Source organism: Aptenodytes forsteri, unplaced genomic scaffold (genome assembly GCF_000699145.1).
Source record: "Aptenodytes forsteri isolate BGI_AS27 unplaced genomic scaffold, ASM69914v1 Scaffold160, whole genome shotgun sequence".
NCBI lineage: Eukaryota > Metazoa > Chordata > Aves > Sphenisciformes > Spheniscidae > Aptenodytes > Aptenodytes forsteri.
In genome coordinates this window covers 44749-61478 of record NW_008794882.1, presented here as the reverse complement: position 1 = coordinate 61478, position 16730 = coordinate 44749, and the positions used below count along the sequence as shown (strand labels likewise).

General features: G+C 42.8%; 1 protein-coding gene across 2 annotated transcripts in view; it reads right to left on the bottom strand.

Moving 5' to 3' along the window:
• Positions 1–16730, bottom strand: part of MAPK15 (mitogen-activated protein kinase 15) — a 36608-nt gene that overhangs the window by 7314 nt on the left and 12564 nt on the right. The window contains exons 9-14 of one of the 2 annotated variants that reach the window (XM_019470861.1): positions 11217–11354; positions 10865–10970; positions 7305–7605; positions 6698–6849; positions 3466–3693; positions 8–1899 (exon numbers count right to left, since the gene is read on the bottom strand). In XM_019470861.1, coding sequence (XP_019326406.1) covers positions 3487–3693; positions 6698–6849; positions 7305–7605; positions 10865–10970; positions 11217–11354 — 904 coding nt within the window. In that variant the 3' untranslated portion in view covers positions 8–1899; positions 3466–3486. Of the gene's footprint in view, positions 1–7; positions 1900–3465; positions 3694–6697; positions 6850–7304; positions 7606–10864; positions 10971–11216; positions 11355–16730 lie in introns of those variants that run through there. The other variant, XM_019470862.1, reaches the window with a different exon arrangement.

Genomic DNA, 16730 nt, shown 5'->3' with positions numbered 1-16730 from the left:
ATTGGACTGTCTCTGCTTGGCATCCATCAAGGATTGCCAAATTGGGATTTTTTTTTTCCTGATCTTTGTGCTGTAGTCTAAAGAGATGACAGGGAAGAATGCTCTCACATGGAACTAGTCTTCTGAATTTCCCATTCCCATTAGCTTGAGTTTCATGATTACCAACTTGTGACACTAGCTGCAAGCTCAGCAAATCAGTTCAGGTACATGGCTGACAGATGGAGGCAAGAGGCTGCATTGGTTCCTGAAGGTAACTTTAGTAGGATCTCTAAAACTTTAGCTTGTTTTTAGGATGCCAGCTCCCACGGTAACAGGCTTTATATAATTTAGCAGGCTTTGTATAATTTATATATATGTAACAATTAATTATTATTTTACTGTTTGTTGAAAACCTTGGGAAATGAATGTGCGGGAAGATAGATTGTCTGATCTGAAAAAAAATTAAGCTGATTTCCATATTAATACATATGGTGGTAAAAATCTGCAAAAATCAAGAGGAATTATCATTTTAACATGAGGAGGTAAACCTAGAAATAAAGTTGAGAAGAAAAAAGAAAAAAAAAAAGGAGGAATGAAGCGGCCAAAATTGGAAAAAAAGCTGAAATTGATTTCTTATGCTTATTCCATATTGTATAAGTGTATACCATTTCAGATACAACCCGTAATCTGTTACCTATGTACAAATTCTTAAATGAATGCTGTATGTATACTTATTTTGTCTGCTCTTAGTAATGAATCAGATCCAGTTATTGGTGGGTTCCAAAATGAACTGTAATGATCAATACAGTTGTTCTCTGCCAGATGATACAGATAGAGATTATTTTACTCTAGAGAGGAAGATAGGGCTAGCATATATATAATAGGATATATACCTATATAGCCTATTTTGTGTAATTCTTACTCACATCATTCCATATCTGCTCCAGCATCGTTCTGTAACAGACAAGTTAGAAATATTTCTATAGTCACAGATTACATTAACATTTTAGAATTTTGCTGTACTTGTTTAGATTTTTAGAATTTTATCTTGCTCAGCATGATGCAGTGTAGAAGTATGTTCCTGACCAGAACTAGAATGACTCATCTCTTTTAGTGATACGTTGATTACCAGATGTTCTAGGTGTATACAAATATTGCAGAATAACTAATTCACTTGGTAATAACAGAAGCCATTTCAAGAATAAAAAGTTAGTGTTACAGCCCATCACCTCTCAGTCTGAGACTAGGTTCACAGAGGATCTTAGACATTGTGTGGTATCATCAAATTGCTAGGTGCTAGGCTTTCAGTGGAAGTCACAACCCTGAATTAAGCAGTAGGCTGCCTTTTCTGTGCATGAGAACTGGCATCTTAGACTCACAAGAGCCAACATGCTGCACAGAGCACTGCCTACACAACATGTTCACCCTGTCATTGCCATTTCCTATATCTACCTGTAGCTGAGATAGACAGGAAATGCCTATTTTATGAATATACCAGAATAAACCAGGACTTCCCTGTGAGCTGCATTCCCAGCTCCCTAGTATTACACAACTTAAGTGACCACACCTGGTACCAGAAGTGAATGTACTATTTTTTTACTTAACTAGCCTTTGGTATTTAGGTACTAAAAGATAAAATGGATATCCTATCAATGGCAGTGGTACTCACATGTTGGAATTTAGTGCCTGAATCCCCTCTGTAACTATAGTCCCAACATTCTGGAATAACAATCATTTATCATAGGTGAAGTAAAATTTCAGGGACAGAGACTTCTTAGAAGAACTTCAAGTTAAAGAGGAGAATGTATCAAAAATCAGCATTAAAACAGGAATATAGTTTTAAAGTTTACTATAGTCCCACTGTTGCCTGATTACAACTTCATGATGTTTCAGCAATAGTATCTCTTGGAACATTGCTTTCTGAAAGCAAAAAAAAAAAATTACCATATTATTCATTGAACAAGATACCTCTGTATTTTTCCCTTTCACACACAGCAAACATTGATTGAAAGATAAAGGTTTTCTGTAGTGCAATATAAAGTATTTGTTATTACAATATTTACAATATTACATGGTAGGTAAGCTATTAAATATTGTAGCAGAACCCACCTATATTTAAAATGCTTTTCTACTTGATAAAAATGAAAAGAAGCCACCATTGATTATGTTCATTTACCCCAGAAGAGTCATAGAAATAAGTGGAAAACAAAATGAAGGGCTTTAAGATTATCTGTGAAGAGTTTAGTCTTCTTGGTCTTCAGAGAATAGTTATTTACCTGTTCTGCTCAAAAAAAAATCCGCATTTAGGCAGTGCACCTGAAACTGCTAAAGAATCATAGAATGGGTTGGAAGGGACCTTCAAAGATCATCTAGTCCAACACCCCTGCCTTGGGCAGGGACATCTTTCACCAGATCAGGTTGCTCAGAGCCCCGTCCAACCTGACCTTGAACACTTCCAATGATGGGGCATCCAAAACTTCTTTGGGCAACCTGTTCCAGTGTTTCACCACCCTCAGCGTAAAAAATTTCTTCCTTATGTCCAATCTAAACCTACCCTCTTTCAGTTTAAAACCCATTGCCCCTTGTCCTGTCACTACAGGCCTTGGTAAAAAGTCTCTGTCCTTCTTATAAGCCCCCTTTAAGTATTGAAAGGCCACAATAAGGTGTCCCCAGAGCCTTCTCTTCTCCAAGCTAAGCAACCCCAACTCTCTCAGCCTTTCTTCATAGGAGAGGTGTGGCCCTTGGACCATTTTCTTGGCACTCCTCTGGACCTGCCCTAACAGGTCCATGTCTGTCTTATACTGGGGACCCCAGAGCTGGATGCAGTACTCCAGGTGGGGTCTCATGACAGCCGAGTAGAGGGGGAGAATCACCTCTCTTGAAATGCTGGCCATGCTTCTTTCAATGCAGCCCAGGATACGCTTGGCTTTCTGGGCTGTGAGCGCACACTGCCGGCTCATATCCAATTTTTCATCCGCCAGTACCCCCAAGTCCTTCTCTGCAGGGCTGGTCTCAATCTCTTCATCCCCCAGCCTGTATTGATACTGGGGGTTGCCCTGATGCAAGTGCAGGACCTTGCACTTGGCCTTGTTGAACCCCATGAGGTTCACATGGGCCCTGAATATGTCTGAATATGTCTACAGGCCCTGAATAGTCTGAATATATCTAAATACATTCAAGTATCAGAATATTGCAGTTTTCTGTAATTTCTGCAATAAATTCAAATGAGGAATATGAACTGACAGTATTAATTGTTCTCACGGTATGGGAGGAAATAGTGCCGTGCCCTTGTCTGGTAAGACTGGAAGGCAAAGGGATTACATTCGCTTTCCTCTTGGTTCGTCCAGAGGAAAGTAGTACATTGTTCTATGCAATGAATAAAGCATATCCCTTCAGCTGGGGTAACTGTCAAACGCCTGTTGTATTTTGCTCTCACTTGCTGTTACTGGCTAAGTTAGGGGACTGATGAGATGAACTGTACTTCACCTGGTTAGAACACTTCCATATTCACTGCTCATGCTGTTGGGAGGAATTTGATATTGGAAGACTCTGCAGTGCGGATTTACATATGGTTCCATAGGCCTGGGAGTAACTACCCATTGATGCTTTCGGATCACCAGCAGCTCCCATATTTGCAGTAATCTGGAACATCTTTTTACTGGACTTCAGAAGAGGATGAACATCTTTGCTGTGCAATTGAGTATTTCTTGGATTCTGTGTGAGAAAGAAAAGCCAAGATAGTTAGTAACCTGTAATCAACTTTCTAAAATACAAATAAGGAACACAGATTTTGCTTCAGCTGAGGAGTAGGACAGATCATGAATGTTATATGAATAATAAACAAAACAGACTGTTTTGTAAGATCAAGAATAGGATGGTGAGAATGATGTGAGGGAGAAGGGCTTAAGAACGGGTGTATCAAGAATGAGCTAGTGGCACTGGAGCAAGACACGACAAACTAATCCTGCACTGGAGCAAAAGCCCAAAGGCCTGTTTGGCTAGTATCTTGTTTTCAACAGTAGTGAATGCTTTAAATATATGCACAAAAGACAGATCATCATCATCATTCCCCAGTATATCCTCCTGGCTTCTACCAACCAAATGGCTTGGTGACTTTCTGAGTTGGAAGCTGCATATGGATACTGTGTTGATCAGCCCCTGTGAGGAAAAGTTAATAATACATTAATACATTACAATAAATTTGAATCTGCAGTTCAAGAGGAGAGCTGTTTCACTGCAGCTTATGCTTTGTGAACCTCTACAGTTAACTGAAAGGCAAGAGTTTCCACTCACTATTGTGGCACTGGCTGCTGTCACCCCAGCCATTACAGGAGTCTTTCCTGGTCAAATGGCTGAGAACAAGTGTTTCATGAGCCTAACAGGATATTGAAAATGAATGCAGACTGAATGCAGAGCAAACTGGAATGTCAGAACTTTTCAGCTCCTGCCGAGGCTGAATGAGAGAGATGGAGAAGTCAACATTCACGCAACATAAGATCAGCCACAATGCTGATGACCTTCTACCACAATATCCTGTCTCTGACACTAGTCATTATTAGCCTCTTGGGGAAAAAATATAAAGCACAGGGCATGTGTAGGGTGATCTTCTCCCTATTATGCTCTTCCAGTAACAAAGTTGGTCACAATTACCTAAAGATTCTTCAAAATGCATTGTTCATGTGTACATCTGCACATGCAGCAATCTCTACAATCTCATATTGTGGAATAAATGGTTCCACACTTGTGGAATAAATGGTTCCTCTCACTCTCAAAACATTTTGAATGGGATTCCAAAGCAGAAGGGCTGAAAGATGGGTTGCAAGTGTGCATGTGGACATACTTGTAAGTTACTGGCAATCATGTCTTCTTTTAGCAGTTATTCATATGTATTTTCATATCAATCACAACAGTAAGAAGAGATCCAGTAGGAACAAGCTTGACTCTTCAGTGTCTGCAGCTTGTTTCTAGCTTGAAACGGTTCAGATAATTCAGAGCTGTGTTCAAAGAAATAATTTGCTTCAAGGTAAATGTGATATTGTATGCTGACACAAAGCAGGTGATCCCACCCAACTCATCTTTGATAGTGGTGTCTGTCAGAAGTCCCTTCACACAACTGTGCTCAGCATACATTTTGAATGGTTTGGAGCTCCAGCACATAGACTCTCAAGTATTCTTTTGTGGGGATGTGAGAAAGTCGCACGACAAACAAGTCAATCTTTAGTGTCACAAAAAAGGTAATCTGTGGTGCCTCCTTCCATATTCTTCCTCTGCCATAAGCTTCCTCTGATCACCTTGTGTTGGCTAGACTCTCCTTGGGCTAGTCAGCAGACAACTAGCTCAGGAAAAAGAAAAAGCAGGGGCAAGGAGGTCATTTAAGAACCCAATGAGGATAAGAACTTTTACAAGGAAGCGTGGCCAAGAACAGGGAAGAGAGGAACAGAGGACAGGACTGAAACCTTCACTGTTCAGCAACAGCAATCCATTAGGTTGATTCCAGAGGTAGTGCGAATTCTCCAGTTACGTTTGGAATATGCAACAGTCTCAATTTGGTTAAAAAAGAATGTGCTACCTACACACTTTGGACAGGACAAGCCATCATTGAAGATAATGTAAAAGCAACTGATCTGTGATTCTCAAAGTCAAAGGGAGTTTTTGGTGCTGCTGACAATCTGAACAATGTGATAATCTGAAATGGTGTTCAAATCCGCACTTGTCTGAAGTGATAAAATTGAAGGTAGAATGGAGTCCAAAATTAGCCTGTCCTCTAGAAAAAGGGCAGTGGAAAAAAGTCTTATACCTCAGCACATCTCAAAAGAGGTTGCATTAAAAACTCAAGATGGGAAAAAGAAGTAGAGGCAGAGAATCTGCAGAGATATTTTTGCTTTTCTTTTTGATTACAGTTAGCTGACATACATGATCCATTACAATTAATCTTTGTGAAAAAAATACTGCTAATGAGGCAGACACCTAGATTTACAAAAGGGCTGTTTTACTTCATGTTCTCTGAAGTACCTAATTCTCGTACTTAAATTCAACAGTCATTCACAGAACTCCTGCATAAACCTATAGGCACGAAAATACTCTTGCTGCTCAAGTCAGAGATGATAGGGTTTTTTGAAATACTGGGGTTAGACCTAAGACTCTAGGAGAAAGTTAGTGTTTATAAACCCAGACTAGCTGAAGATCAGCATTACATATGCCAGAGATGTAAGGTTTAAGCCACATCTGCAGCCTTGGCATTTCCTGGTGATTACTATAAATGGTCTTCCTCTCAACACTCTGCCTCATGCACAGAACTTAACTCAGGGTCATAAACTTCATTAGTAGACAAAACATCTGAAATGTAGGTATTGCAACACTGAAGACTGCAATATGCAAGTTCCTATATGAATCCACCCCATATTAGAAGCAAGTTATGTCTAGTTATTTCCCCTACTAGCAGAAACTCTTCAGTTAGCACACTCTTCAGCTCTCTAGTAAAGGGAACATACTCTATACAAGCCCAACTACCTTATCAAACTAGGTTACTGGTACCATTTGACTGACACTACATACAAGCAACGAAACTGCAGTGTATATCTTTGTCATAAGTAACTTTAGCTGATAAAAATCTATTAATTTAGTCACTCACAAAGCAATATGTCTTGCCTCTCATTTAAGTATCTTTACAAAGTTGCAGATTAAGATATTTTCTGTCTATAGTAGGACTGCTACTCACATTATAAAGGTTCTGTACACTTGTAGGAGGTAGCTGAGCATTTGCATTTGCCCATGTGGTTTGTCTCCTCAGTTCCCTATTGTTGGAGATTCTGGCCTGTTGAGAAGGTGGTGCAGTACAATTCCTGATCACAGCACCAGAATTTGCATTACCTGCAGAAGGAAAAACATTAAAGTAGGAAAATCATGAGGGGACAGGACACACTGACTGAGGCAGGGACAGAACATAAAAACTGAGTCAGCCCCTGCCACCTCACTTCATCTCACAAACAGAACAAAAACATTCAGAATAAAATTAGAATGTAGTAGCAAAAAAAACAGTTCAAAAGGGCATGGGAAAAGATAACAGCAGTAGAGAAGCAAAGAGAAAACAGAAAGGAACATATTGTCAAGACTGAGGCAGGAAAGAGCCAAAGAGAATGTCATACACTCAAAACTCATTCAACAGTGTTTGTTCCTATGTCATTTTCCTCCCACACTTTCACCCTCTCATTTTGCCATGTAAATTCCCCTTATTTCTTTTTCTCCACTCAATCTCTTTTCTTCTTTCTTTCCCATAATAATGCCTCATGGTGGATTACATCCCACTGTAGGAGGGTAGTACCTACTTTGAACAGCAGTGTGTGTTATGGGATTGTATATCACATTGATCTTTGATCTCTGACATAAAGTTCTTGCTAAATCTTCACTCCAGCTGGATACTTCTTGCTGGACACTAGTTGTAGTTCCAGCATGCACATGCGAAGTTTTCAGAAGAGGCGGTGTTGGTTCCCTCTGGCCTTTCCTGGTAGGTAAAGTAACAGAACTGGAATTTGGAAGAAGTGGCCTGGATTCAGACTGGCTTAGCGGAATGTTTTCCCTCCACACTTGCTCCTTTGGATGGCTATTTAATTTCTTTTCAAGGATCATCTACAGAAAGGAGAAGTTGGTTAGACTTAACACAGCTACACAGCAGAGCAGAGGAACAAAACATAATAACAAAGGGAAAGACTTACAAATAACTGCAATTTATTTCACAGGATAGGTAACAAGTATAATTTTAAAATTAATTTAGGGTTGGAAAGAAAACAGAAATAATATTCTCAGTAGAAAGAAAGAATAGGCTGAACCATTAAGAAAAAGGATTGGGTGAACAGGCAATTTCAATATATCCTGAGGGAGAATACCACTAAATAAAATGGGCATTAGCCTTGGAAAAGACAGAATCTATATGCCCAAAAGGTTAACACTTGTTTCTTACCATCCCTTTCTAGAACTTTGCAAAGCTGATTTCTGGTCAAAGCAAACATTCATTCCTGTTAGTTCATAATTATTTCTCACCTACCTCTACACACTATTATCTAGCAACAGAATCCTTGCCAAGGTTTTGGGTCTTGGTGCGGACAATCTGCTCTCAACTTCCTGTAATCACAGTCATCCCAAATTTGACACCCTATCAGTAAGATTATTCAAAACTATTCACTCGTTTCTTAGCCTTGTACCTAGATTATCTGTGACCAATCTATTGACATTTAGGATATCTTTTCTACCTGTGCTCAGTATTCACTTTACTAATTCATCTGCTCATGACTCCTAACACTATCACAGTAGAGTTTATTAGTTTCCTTCTGTTAAAGACCTTAAAAGAAATTTTAAGTAGGTTCAACTTTTTAAATGCAATTTTATTGTTTCTTTCTTCAATTTTAATTGCTGTTAATAGAAGCAATATCACTTTTCCTCTCTCTCTGGAAAGGTGGACACCCTTATCAGTCTTTCTCAGTCTTGGATTTTCTGATCACTAAGCTTCCTTTTCAATCCTCTCTTCCCACTATCATTCTTTCCAATGCCTGTTTTACTACATTTACATTCCAACTCCTGCTCTTCTCACCCTCTTCCAGATCCTTTGCCTCATAACATGGCATCTACATAATTTCTTTCACTGTAAAAAGGGGGGAAAAAACCAAACACAAAACTAAGCCAAAATCAATTTCTCCTCCTGAAGGCTTGATTTACTTCCACTTTTGCTGCTCCTCATATTTCATTGTTAGAGCATTCACTCTGGCTATCCTCCCTCTACTGCCTCAACACCACCATCCAGATCAGTTCAGTGTCTCTTACAATTAGTTCTGATTTGTGTTTATCTTTGTTCTTCTTTCACTGCTTTAGACATTACTCAAATGTTTATTTTCCTTTTGATCTTATTGCATATACCAGACGACATCAAAAGTACTATCTTTCCTTGTCCCTGTACAACTAAAGATTTTGCATCAGCTTTTTTTAATTTATTTGCTTGATTATTGCACCATTTCCTCATTTTTCAAGTACTACTATTTGCCCACATTAATGCATTCAAAATATGGCTCCTAAAACATCACTGTTCTTTATTATTAGCACATCAGCTACACTGATCCTTCACTTGCTCTTCCTCCTCTGTCAATTAATTATTCTGAAATCTAATAGTTCTGTGTATGTGGTGCAGCATGCAATGGCACTTGACTACTCTCCAGCAAAAAAACTCAGTCTGTTAGGTTATGTGGTAACAGCTTGTTTGCACACCCACAGTGGAGCTCAGAAAGACAATAGCAGTATGGGGAGACCAAATAATACTCTGCTGAGCTACTCCCTGGCCCATTCACAGAAGCCATCAGCCCATCAAAGGCCCATCTGCACAGGCTGAGAGGAGCACAAGGATGCATTATGGCAGGTGGGAACCCAAATCAAGGGCTTCTCAACACCTTGCCTGGGTCCCTGCCAGGGCTGTCCCAGCAAAGCCATCAGCCCCATTGTCCAGGCATGAAACTCATCACAATGAGTCATCAGGATTTCTCTGGATCACCTTTTGGACGAAGGGTGCCAGAGGATGGGGGGGTGAGAGGGTGGAGGTTGCTGCCTAGGGGTTGGACACATTATGGGATGCAGGGGAAAGCCATTTGGGATCACACAGGACTTATTATGGGATGTTTAGGTTAGGAACAAAAAGCAGGGAAAAGGAGGGGTTTAGGTGATTTGGGGAGGATCGAGTGTGGGAAATAGGGGTTAAGAGGTATAAAAACGGCCAGTCCTGTGTAAATAGCTGGCTGGCCAATAAGCTTGTCTGGCCATGCCCTGCACCTGATCAATGCAGTTTGCTCTGTCTTCTTATCAAATTCCTTTCTCTTTCCTGGAAGAGAGGCTGTCTATTCTGTCTGCGTGTGTGGGTATGCAGATGTGAGTGCCAGCAACTGGAGTCAGATCACAGGTCAGAGGGCCCGTGTGTACCATGGTGCCAGCAACTTAAGAGAGCGCAGGTGTGTGAGTGAGCATGTGATTGCTAGCAAAGATCAAGTCAGACTAGTCAGTGAATAGATCAAGTGGCCTGGGAGCAAGGGGGTGAGTGAGTCTCTAAGGGCCAGCTCTGGGTGTGAGCCCACCTGTGTATCTCTAGGGGTGAGAACACTGGGGGTGGGGTGGGGCAGAGGTCGGCTAAGGGACCTGGAAAGTCCTGGCCACCTGTTTGTCTGCATGGTCTGTACCAGCAACTGGAGTAGGGCTGCAGCCTTGGGGGCTTGTATATCCACATGCCAGCAACCGAGGAGACTGGGATCCAGGGGCCGGCTACTGAGCAGACTGAGTGTCTGAGACCAGCTGCTGCAGGGATCCACCCTGTACGTATGTATATATATTCTCATGAGTGGACTTCTATCTTGCTCAGCCAGAGAAGGGAGGAGGATGAGGCTGTTGGTGCTCTCTATGTTTGTGCGAGTGCTCCGAGTGCCTGTTTGTGATCCATGTGGCCAGCATGTGTATATGTATATATGTAGCATGTATGTGTTTTCTGTGTGCGTGCGCCTACTGAGAATACATCTTCAGCCTTGCTACTGGCTGGACCTGGGGACATGGAGTGGCAGCAGCCTCGCATCTCTTAGACTGTGTTAGAGGAAAATATATTATGCTGGACCCAATAGTCTTTCTCAGACATCATGCTTTACAGACTTTTCTTTTCCCAGTGGGAATCTAGATTTAAAGACTTCTCAAAAATTATGACAGTATGGAACTGACTGATAGGAAACACCAAGATGTAACTGTAAGCATGTATGGAAAGCCTAGGGGAACGCAAATAGAAGAAAATGACAGAATTCATTAAGTGTGTGCAAGAATGGCAGGTTACCTGGAGGATTAGGATTTTGGAAAATAGGATAAGAGAAAGTACCTCATATAATTTATTTCGATATTCTGCCACAGACAGCTGGATATCATCACCTAAAGGAAGAATCACATCATAATCCAGAGAGGGCTCCCTGGCAGGACAGTGAAACCTAAGAAGATGATAACACATAATGTAATCCACTAAGACTAAAAACAGCACCACAGATTAATATAATGTTAAAAAGGATTGTTAAATCATCTAGTATGACCTCTACTGTAAATAAGGTTAGAGAAAATTAAGAATTAGCTTTGTCTTTTTTTTTTCTATCATGCATATAAAGAAAACTTGTGCCAAGAGCAGGTCTATAATGTCTCAAAAGACATCAGGGGAAACTGTACATTGGTATTACTCTCACCTTTTCACGTAAGGATGCTGCAGAGCCTCCTCTGCTGTGAGTCGTTTATCAGGGTTAAATACTAAAAGTTTCTTCAGAAGATCCAATGCAGGCAATGGAGTAGAGGATGGTAAAATCTCCTCAAATGTTACTCGTTGCCTAGAAGTCAGAAAACAACGATATAAGCTCCCAGTGTCTAATTCACAGTGAAGGCATGAATTACAGTTCTGGGAATCACATCAAGGTGACACCTGACTCCAGAGTTCACTCACAAACAGTGTGTCATAATCCTGGAACACTCTATAAAGTATAGGTCTGTGAGTACAGTAGTCTTTTACCCCTTTGATTAGGTTTGAATGCCTCCCTCCTAGTGCTAGGAACCTACATGAAGTGATGAACTTGCAAGTCTAGTCTTTCTCTTGTTTCAGTGGAAAGAGTGAGAGATATCAGACAGTATCAGACACAGGGGAATAACAAGTCCTCTGGAGTCCTTCTTTTGTTCTTTTGACAATGCAGGAAGCCCAAACTCCTAACTTAGATGTTTCAGTTGAACTGTTAAGATCCCATGAATCCAGCCCTTAGATCACAGAAATATATTTCTGTATAATTTGCAATGAGAAGATGAAGTTTAAAAATCTGGTTTTGCATTTTGAAATCCTAAAGATAATTATTAACATAATGAACATGAGAATATCTAATACACTTGAAAAATCAGTTTTAAAACACGATTCTTACTTATATTTTAAATAATTTTGTTACTCCATGACATTCTTTTAGTTTAGAAAAACGATCCATCACTGAACATAGCATTTGGACTGAATGGCTCAGAAAAAATCTTTTCAGTTTTGAAGACTAAGATTTCACTTGCTCTTTTACCTAGCTGGAGCTATCTAGCAGAACTTAGCCACTCAACTTTCACATTTTTTTTTTGGGGGGGGGGGGGGGGAAAGAAGGTAACATCCAAAGAGTAGGGCTGTCAAATAAAAGGGCATTTCAGCCAGGAATGAATCGAGAGTTCCACTTGCTGTCTTTCACTACTCAGAGAAGGGTTATAGAAGTGAGAGAGCTCTTCTCAGAGGTGCTGTGGTGGATTGACCCCAGCTGGCAGCTAAGCCCCCACCCACTCGCTTGCTCACTCCACCACCACCACCACCCCCCCCGCTGCTGCTCTTTCACATGCAGCAACCCTACAACAGAAGAATTCACTAAAAGGCTGGGCAAGCTAGACAGCTGTTTAATACTCTGCATCCATGGCAGCTACACCAAAAGCCCACTGGTACCCTTTTGGGTTCCTGAAGTAGCCTCTCCTGATGTAGTCCACTCCAAGGATGCACAGAGCCTCCAAGTCAGTCACAAATGCTTTTGCCACTTACTGCTTGTTAGAGTCACTTCAGCCTCCAACACAGATAACTGTTGGGATTATCCTTTCGCTCCAGAAATCCAGGTGGGTTCTGTCTCCTTGTATCCTTACAGCATTAAGGTCACTGTGCACTGGTGTCCAGCAGAGCTTTATACTCCTGTGGGTCCAATGTGCCAGACTATTGAATCCATACAGTCCAATAAACCCGGTAATGCCTTCCCTCTGCCTGGCTGGAGGCATGGCCCCTCTATTCCTGGTCAGAGCATTCATTACCTGACTCCTGTAATTGCAAACCAGAATCATAGGATCAGTCCTTCCACTCTGTCTGGGGAATTGCTTAACAGCAACTGGAGCAGTCATCTTCCTGAATGGACCCTTTTTGGCTGCTGTTTTTCCTTGCAATTCGCATACGCAAGTTTCTAGGCTTGAGACAGATGACCGTCCCACTTCCTCATGTCCTCCCCATGGTCATGCAGATAGAACCACAGGGTGGCATGCATGGTTCCCTTTCCTTTGAGAAGAGAAAAGCTGACTCCCTGAGACACTCTTCATAGGTAAGATGCCAACCTGTATGGGGGAGGAAAACATACTCTCTTTGAATTTGCTGGAACTTTTGTGACAGTTTTTCTACAGCTGAGACACAGGACCATAGGGTTGGGGAGGTAGAGTGAGTCTCTTTGTATTGCTAGAGCTGGCCAGCCAGTCTGTCCACAGTTGGTGCCTCAATGTCTGTACAATTATTGTCAGGGTGCTGACATACAGTGTTGGTGTGCTCCGTACAAACTTTTGACTAGGTGCACTGGACTTCACCCAGATCTATGGAACCCTGGTTATTGCCCATGTTGCTGTAGATCACCTCCACCACCAATTCCCTAATGCTAGATATCTCCCTCAATGGTCGTCCACTTGCCTCAGTAGTTTACAAGATCTTCCCTGAGGTGATACCTTGCCTTCACGCTTGACAGAAGTCACCTCCAGAAGCTGCAGATTGTTGCCCCTCTTCCGATCCCTTTATCAGTTCCCCAGTCCTTAGCAAGAGATCCCAGTTGCTGTGCTTTCTTACACTCTAATTCCTGACTCAGCACTGGCCCCAGTATCCTAGTATCAGAGCACCCAGGTGGTAATTTGCTGACCTAGATGACAGCTGTAATCTTTCCACATATCTTACAGCTCATTCAGGAATAAGGACCGGGTGGTTTCTGCACTCATTCATGATTTCTGTCTCTTCCCTCTCTTGTTCTTGTGGCTGCTCTGCTGCAGAACAGGCTGCCTCTTCTGATTCTTCCTCCTGCTTCCTCTTAGAAGCTTCTTCCTTACTAACCAAGTTGACTTCCTCTTCCATTGTTTAGGAGCAACTGTTATTGCCGAGGGTTGGGTCTCTTTCTCAGCCAGAGTGTCCATTTGTATGTCCTCAGATCCAGAGACCCTTTCACCTCACTGAGATAGGTGTAGGCCAGGCCTCAGCACAGCGTGAGAAGTTGTCTCTTTGGCATAGACAAGGCATCCTTTCTTCAGGTGTTTTGTCACTTCAACAGGATACCATGCTTGTTCGGGTGTGCAGTCCCACACCACTGGACATGAAAATTGCTCTAGGTACCTGCCCAAATTCTCCTATGCAACTTGTGACCCATGACCCGACTACCCCAGGGCACATCCCTGTGTGGCATTCACAAATAGTCAGTTACCCTTAGGAAAAGCCAGAATCAGATTCTTGACATATACCAATATGAACATTCTAGTTACCCAAGGATGTTCAAGAAACTGATGAGCTGTTGCAACAAGGCAGAAAAGAAATCTACCCCAGGAGAGAGGAAGGGGGAGGTGCCATTCTTCATTTCCTCTACAAATCGGCTCTTGGTTGAGAAGAGGAGAAGTTGCTAATTGTCTCCACAAGACGGTTCCCAAGGTACTAGGACAGAACCAATGTAGGGCCTAAATCATAGAATCATAGAATAGTTTGGGTGGGAAGGGACCTCTAAAGGTCATCTAGTCCAACCCCCCTGCCGTGGGCAGGGACATCTTCAACTAGATCAGGTTGCTCAGAGCCCCGTCCAACCTGACCTGGAATGTTTCCAGGGATGGGGCATCCACCACCTCTCTGGGCAACCTGGTCCAGTGTTTCACCACCCTCAGCGTAAAAACTGTCTTCCTTATATCTAGTCTAAATCCACCCCCCTTTAGTTTAAAGCCATTCCCTCTTGTCCTGTCACAACAGGCCCTGCTAAAAAGTCTGTCCCCATCTTTTTTATAAGCCCCCTTTAAGTACTGATAGGCTGCAATAAGGTCTCCCCGAAGCCTTCTCTTCTCTAGGCTCGAACAACCCCAACTCTCTCAGCCTTTCTTCATAGGAGGGGTGTTCCATCCCCCTGATCATTTTTGTGGCCCTCTTCTGGACTCGCTCCAACAGGTCCGTGTCTTTCTTATGCTGAGGACTCCAGAGGTGGACACAGTACTCCAGGTGGGGTCTCACCAGAGGAGAGTAGAGGGGCAGAATCACCTCCCTCGACCTGCTGGCCACGCTTCTTTTGATGCAGCCCAGGATACGCTTGGCCTTCTGGGCTGCGAGTGCACATTGCTGGCTCATGTCCAGCTTTTCATCCACCAGTACCCCCAAGTCCTCCTCGGCAGGGCTGCTCTCAATCCCTTCATCCCCCAGCCTGTATTGATACCGGGGGTTGCTCCGACACAGGTGCAGGACCTTGCACTTGGCCTTGGTAAACCTCATGAGGTTCACACGGGCCCACTTCTGGAGCTTGTCCAGGTCCCTCTGGATGGCATCCCGTCCCTCTGGCGTGTCAACCGCACCGCTCAGCTTGGTGTCATCTGCAAACTTGCTGAGGGTGCACTCGATCCCACTGTCTATGGCATTGATGAAGATATTAAACAGTACCGGTCCCAATACAGACCCCTGCGGGACGCCACTCGTCACCAACCTCCATCTGGACATTGAGCCGTTGACCGCTACCCTCTGGATGCGACCATCTAACCAATTCCTCACCCACCGGACAGTCCACCCATCAAGTCCATACCTCTCCAGTTTAGAGAGAAGGATGTTGTGGGGGGCCGCGTCAAAGGCCTTACAGAGGTCCAGATAGACGACATCTGTAGCCCTTCCCGCGTCCACTGATGTAGTCACTCCATCATAGGCGGCCACTAGGTTAGTCAGGCAGGACTTGCCCTTGCTGAAGCCATGCTGGCTGTCTCGAATCACCTCCCTGTCCTCCACGTGCCTTAGCATAGCTTCCAGGAGGATCTGTTCCATGATCTTCCCAGGCACTGAGGGGACACCGACTGGCCTGTAGTTCCCCGGGTCTTCCTTTTTTCCCTTTTTAAAAATGGGGGTTATGTTGCCCCTTTTCCAGTCAGGGGGAGCTTCACCGGACTGCCACGACTTCTCAAATATGATGGATAGTGGCTTAGCAACCTCATCCGCCAGTTCCTTCAGGACCCGCGGATGGATAAATACCAGATTAGGTTCAAGGCCAGTGCTTTTATCATGTCTCCCAGGCAAAACACAAAGAAGTGCTAAGCAGCACAGGAAACTGCAAAAGCTGAAAGCAGCCATTAACAAACCCTCAAATTTGATGTACAGTAAGAGAGGGAGCATGCCATGGAGCAGGTAAAGGAAGAAATAAACCAGTGTCGAGAACAAATACATCAATGTTATGACCAGCCACAGCTAAACACTGATGTGTTTATTATAGTAACTACTATAAATTCCTGCCTAGTACACTCCAGTCAAATCTATTGTGATGTCAAACCCCTCTGGCCCCATGTTGGGCGCCAAAAAACCCCCACTCTGATGGGTTGACCCCAGCTGACAGCTAAGACCCCATCCAGTCACTCGCTCTCTCCCCCTCAATGGGATGAGGGAGAGAATCAGAAGGGCAAAAGCAAGAAAACCTCATGGGTGAAGATAAAGGCAGTTCAATAATTGGAAGGGGGAAAAAAGGGAAAAATGGAAAAGAAAAAACAAAAAAACAAGTTGTGCAAAAGCAATCACTTACCACCAGCAGACTGATACTCAGCCAGTGTCCGAGCAACAGCTACTTTGGAGAAATTCCTCCCCACCCATTTTATTGCTGAGCACGCTGCTATATTTTATGGAATATCTCTTTTAGAATCATCATAGAATCATAGAATCATTGAGGTTGGAAAAGACCTCTAAGATCATC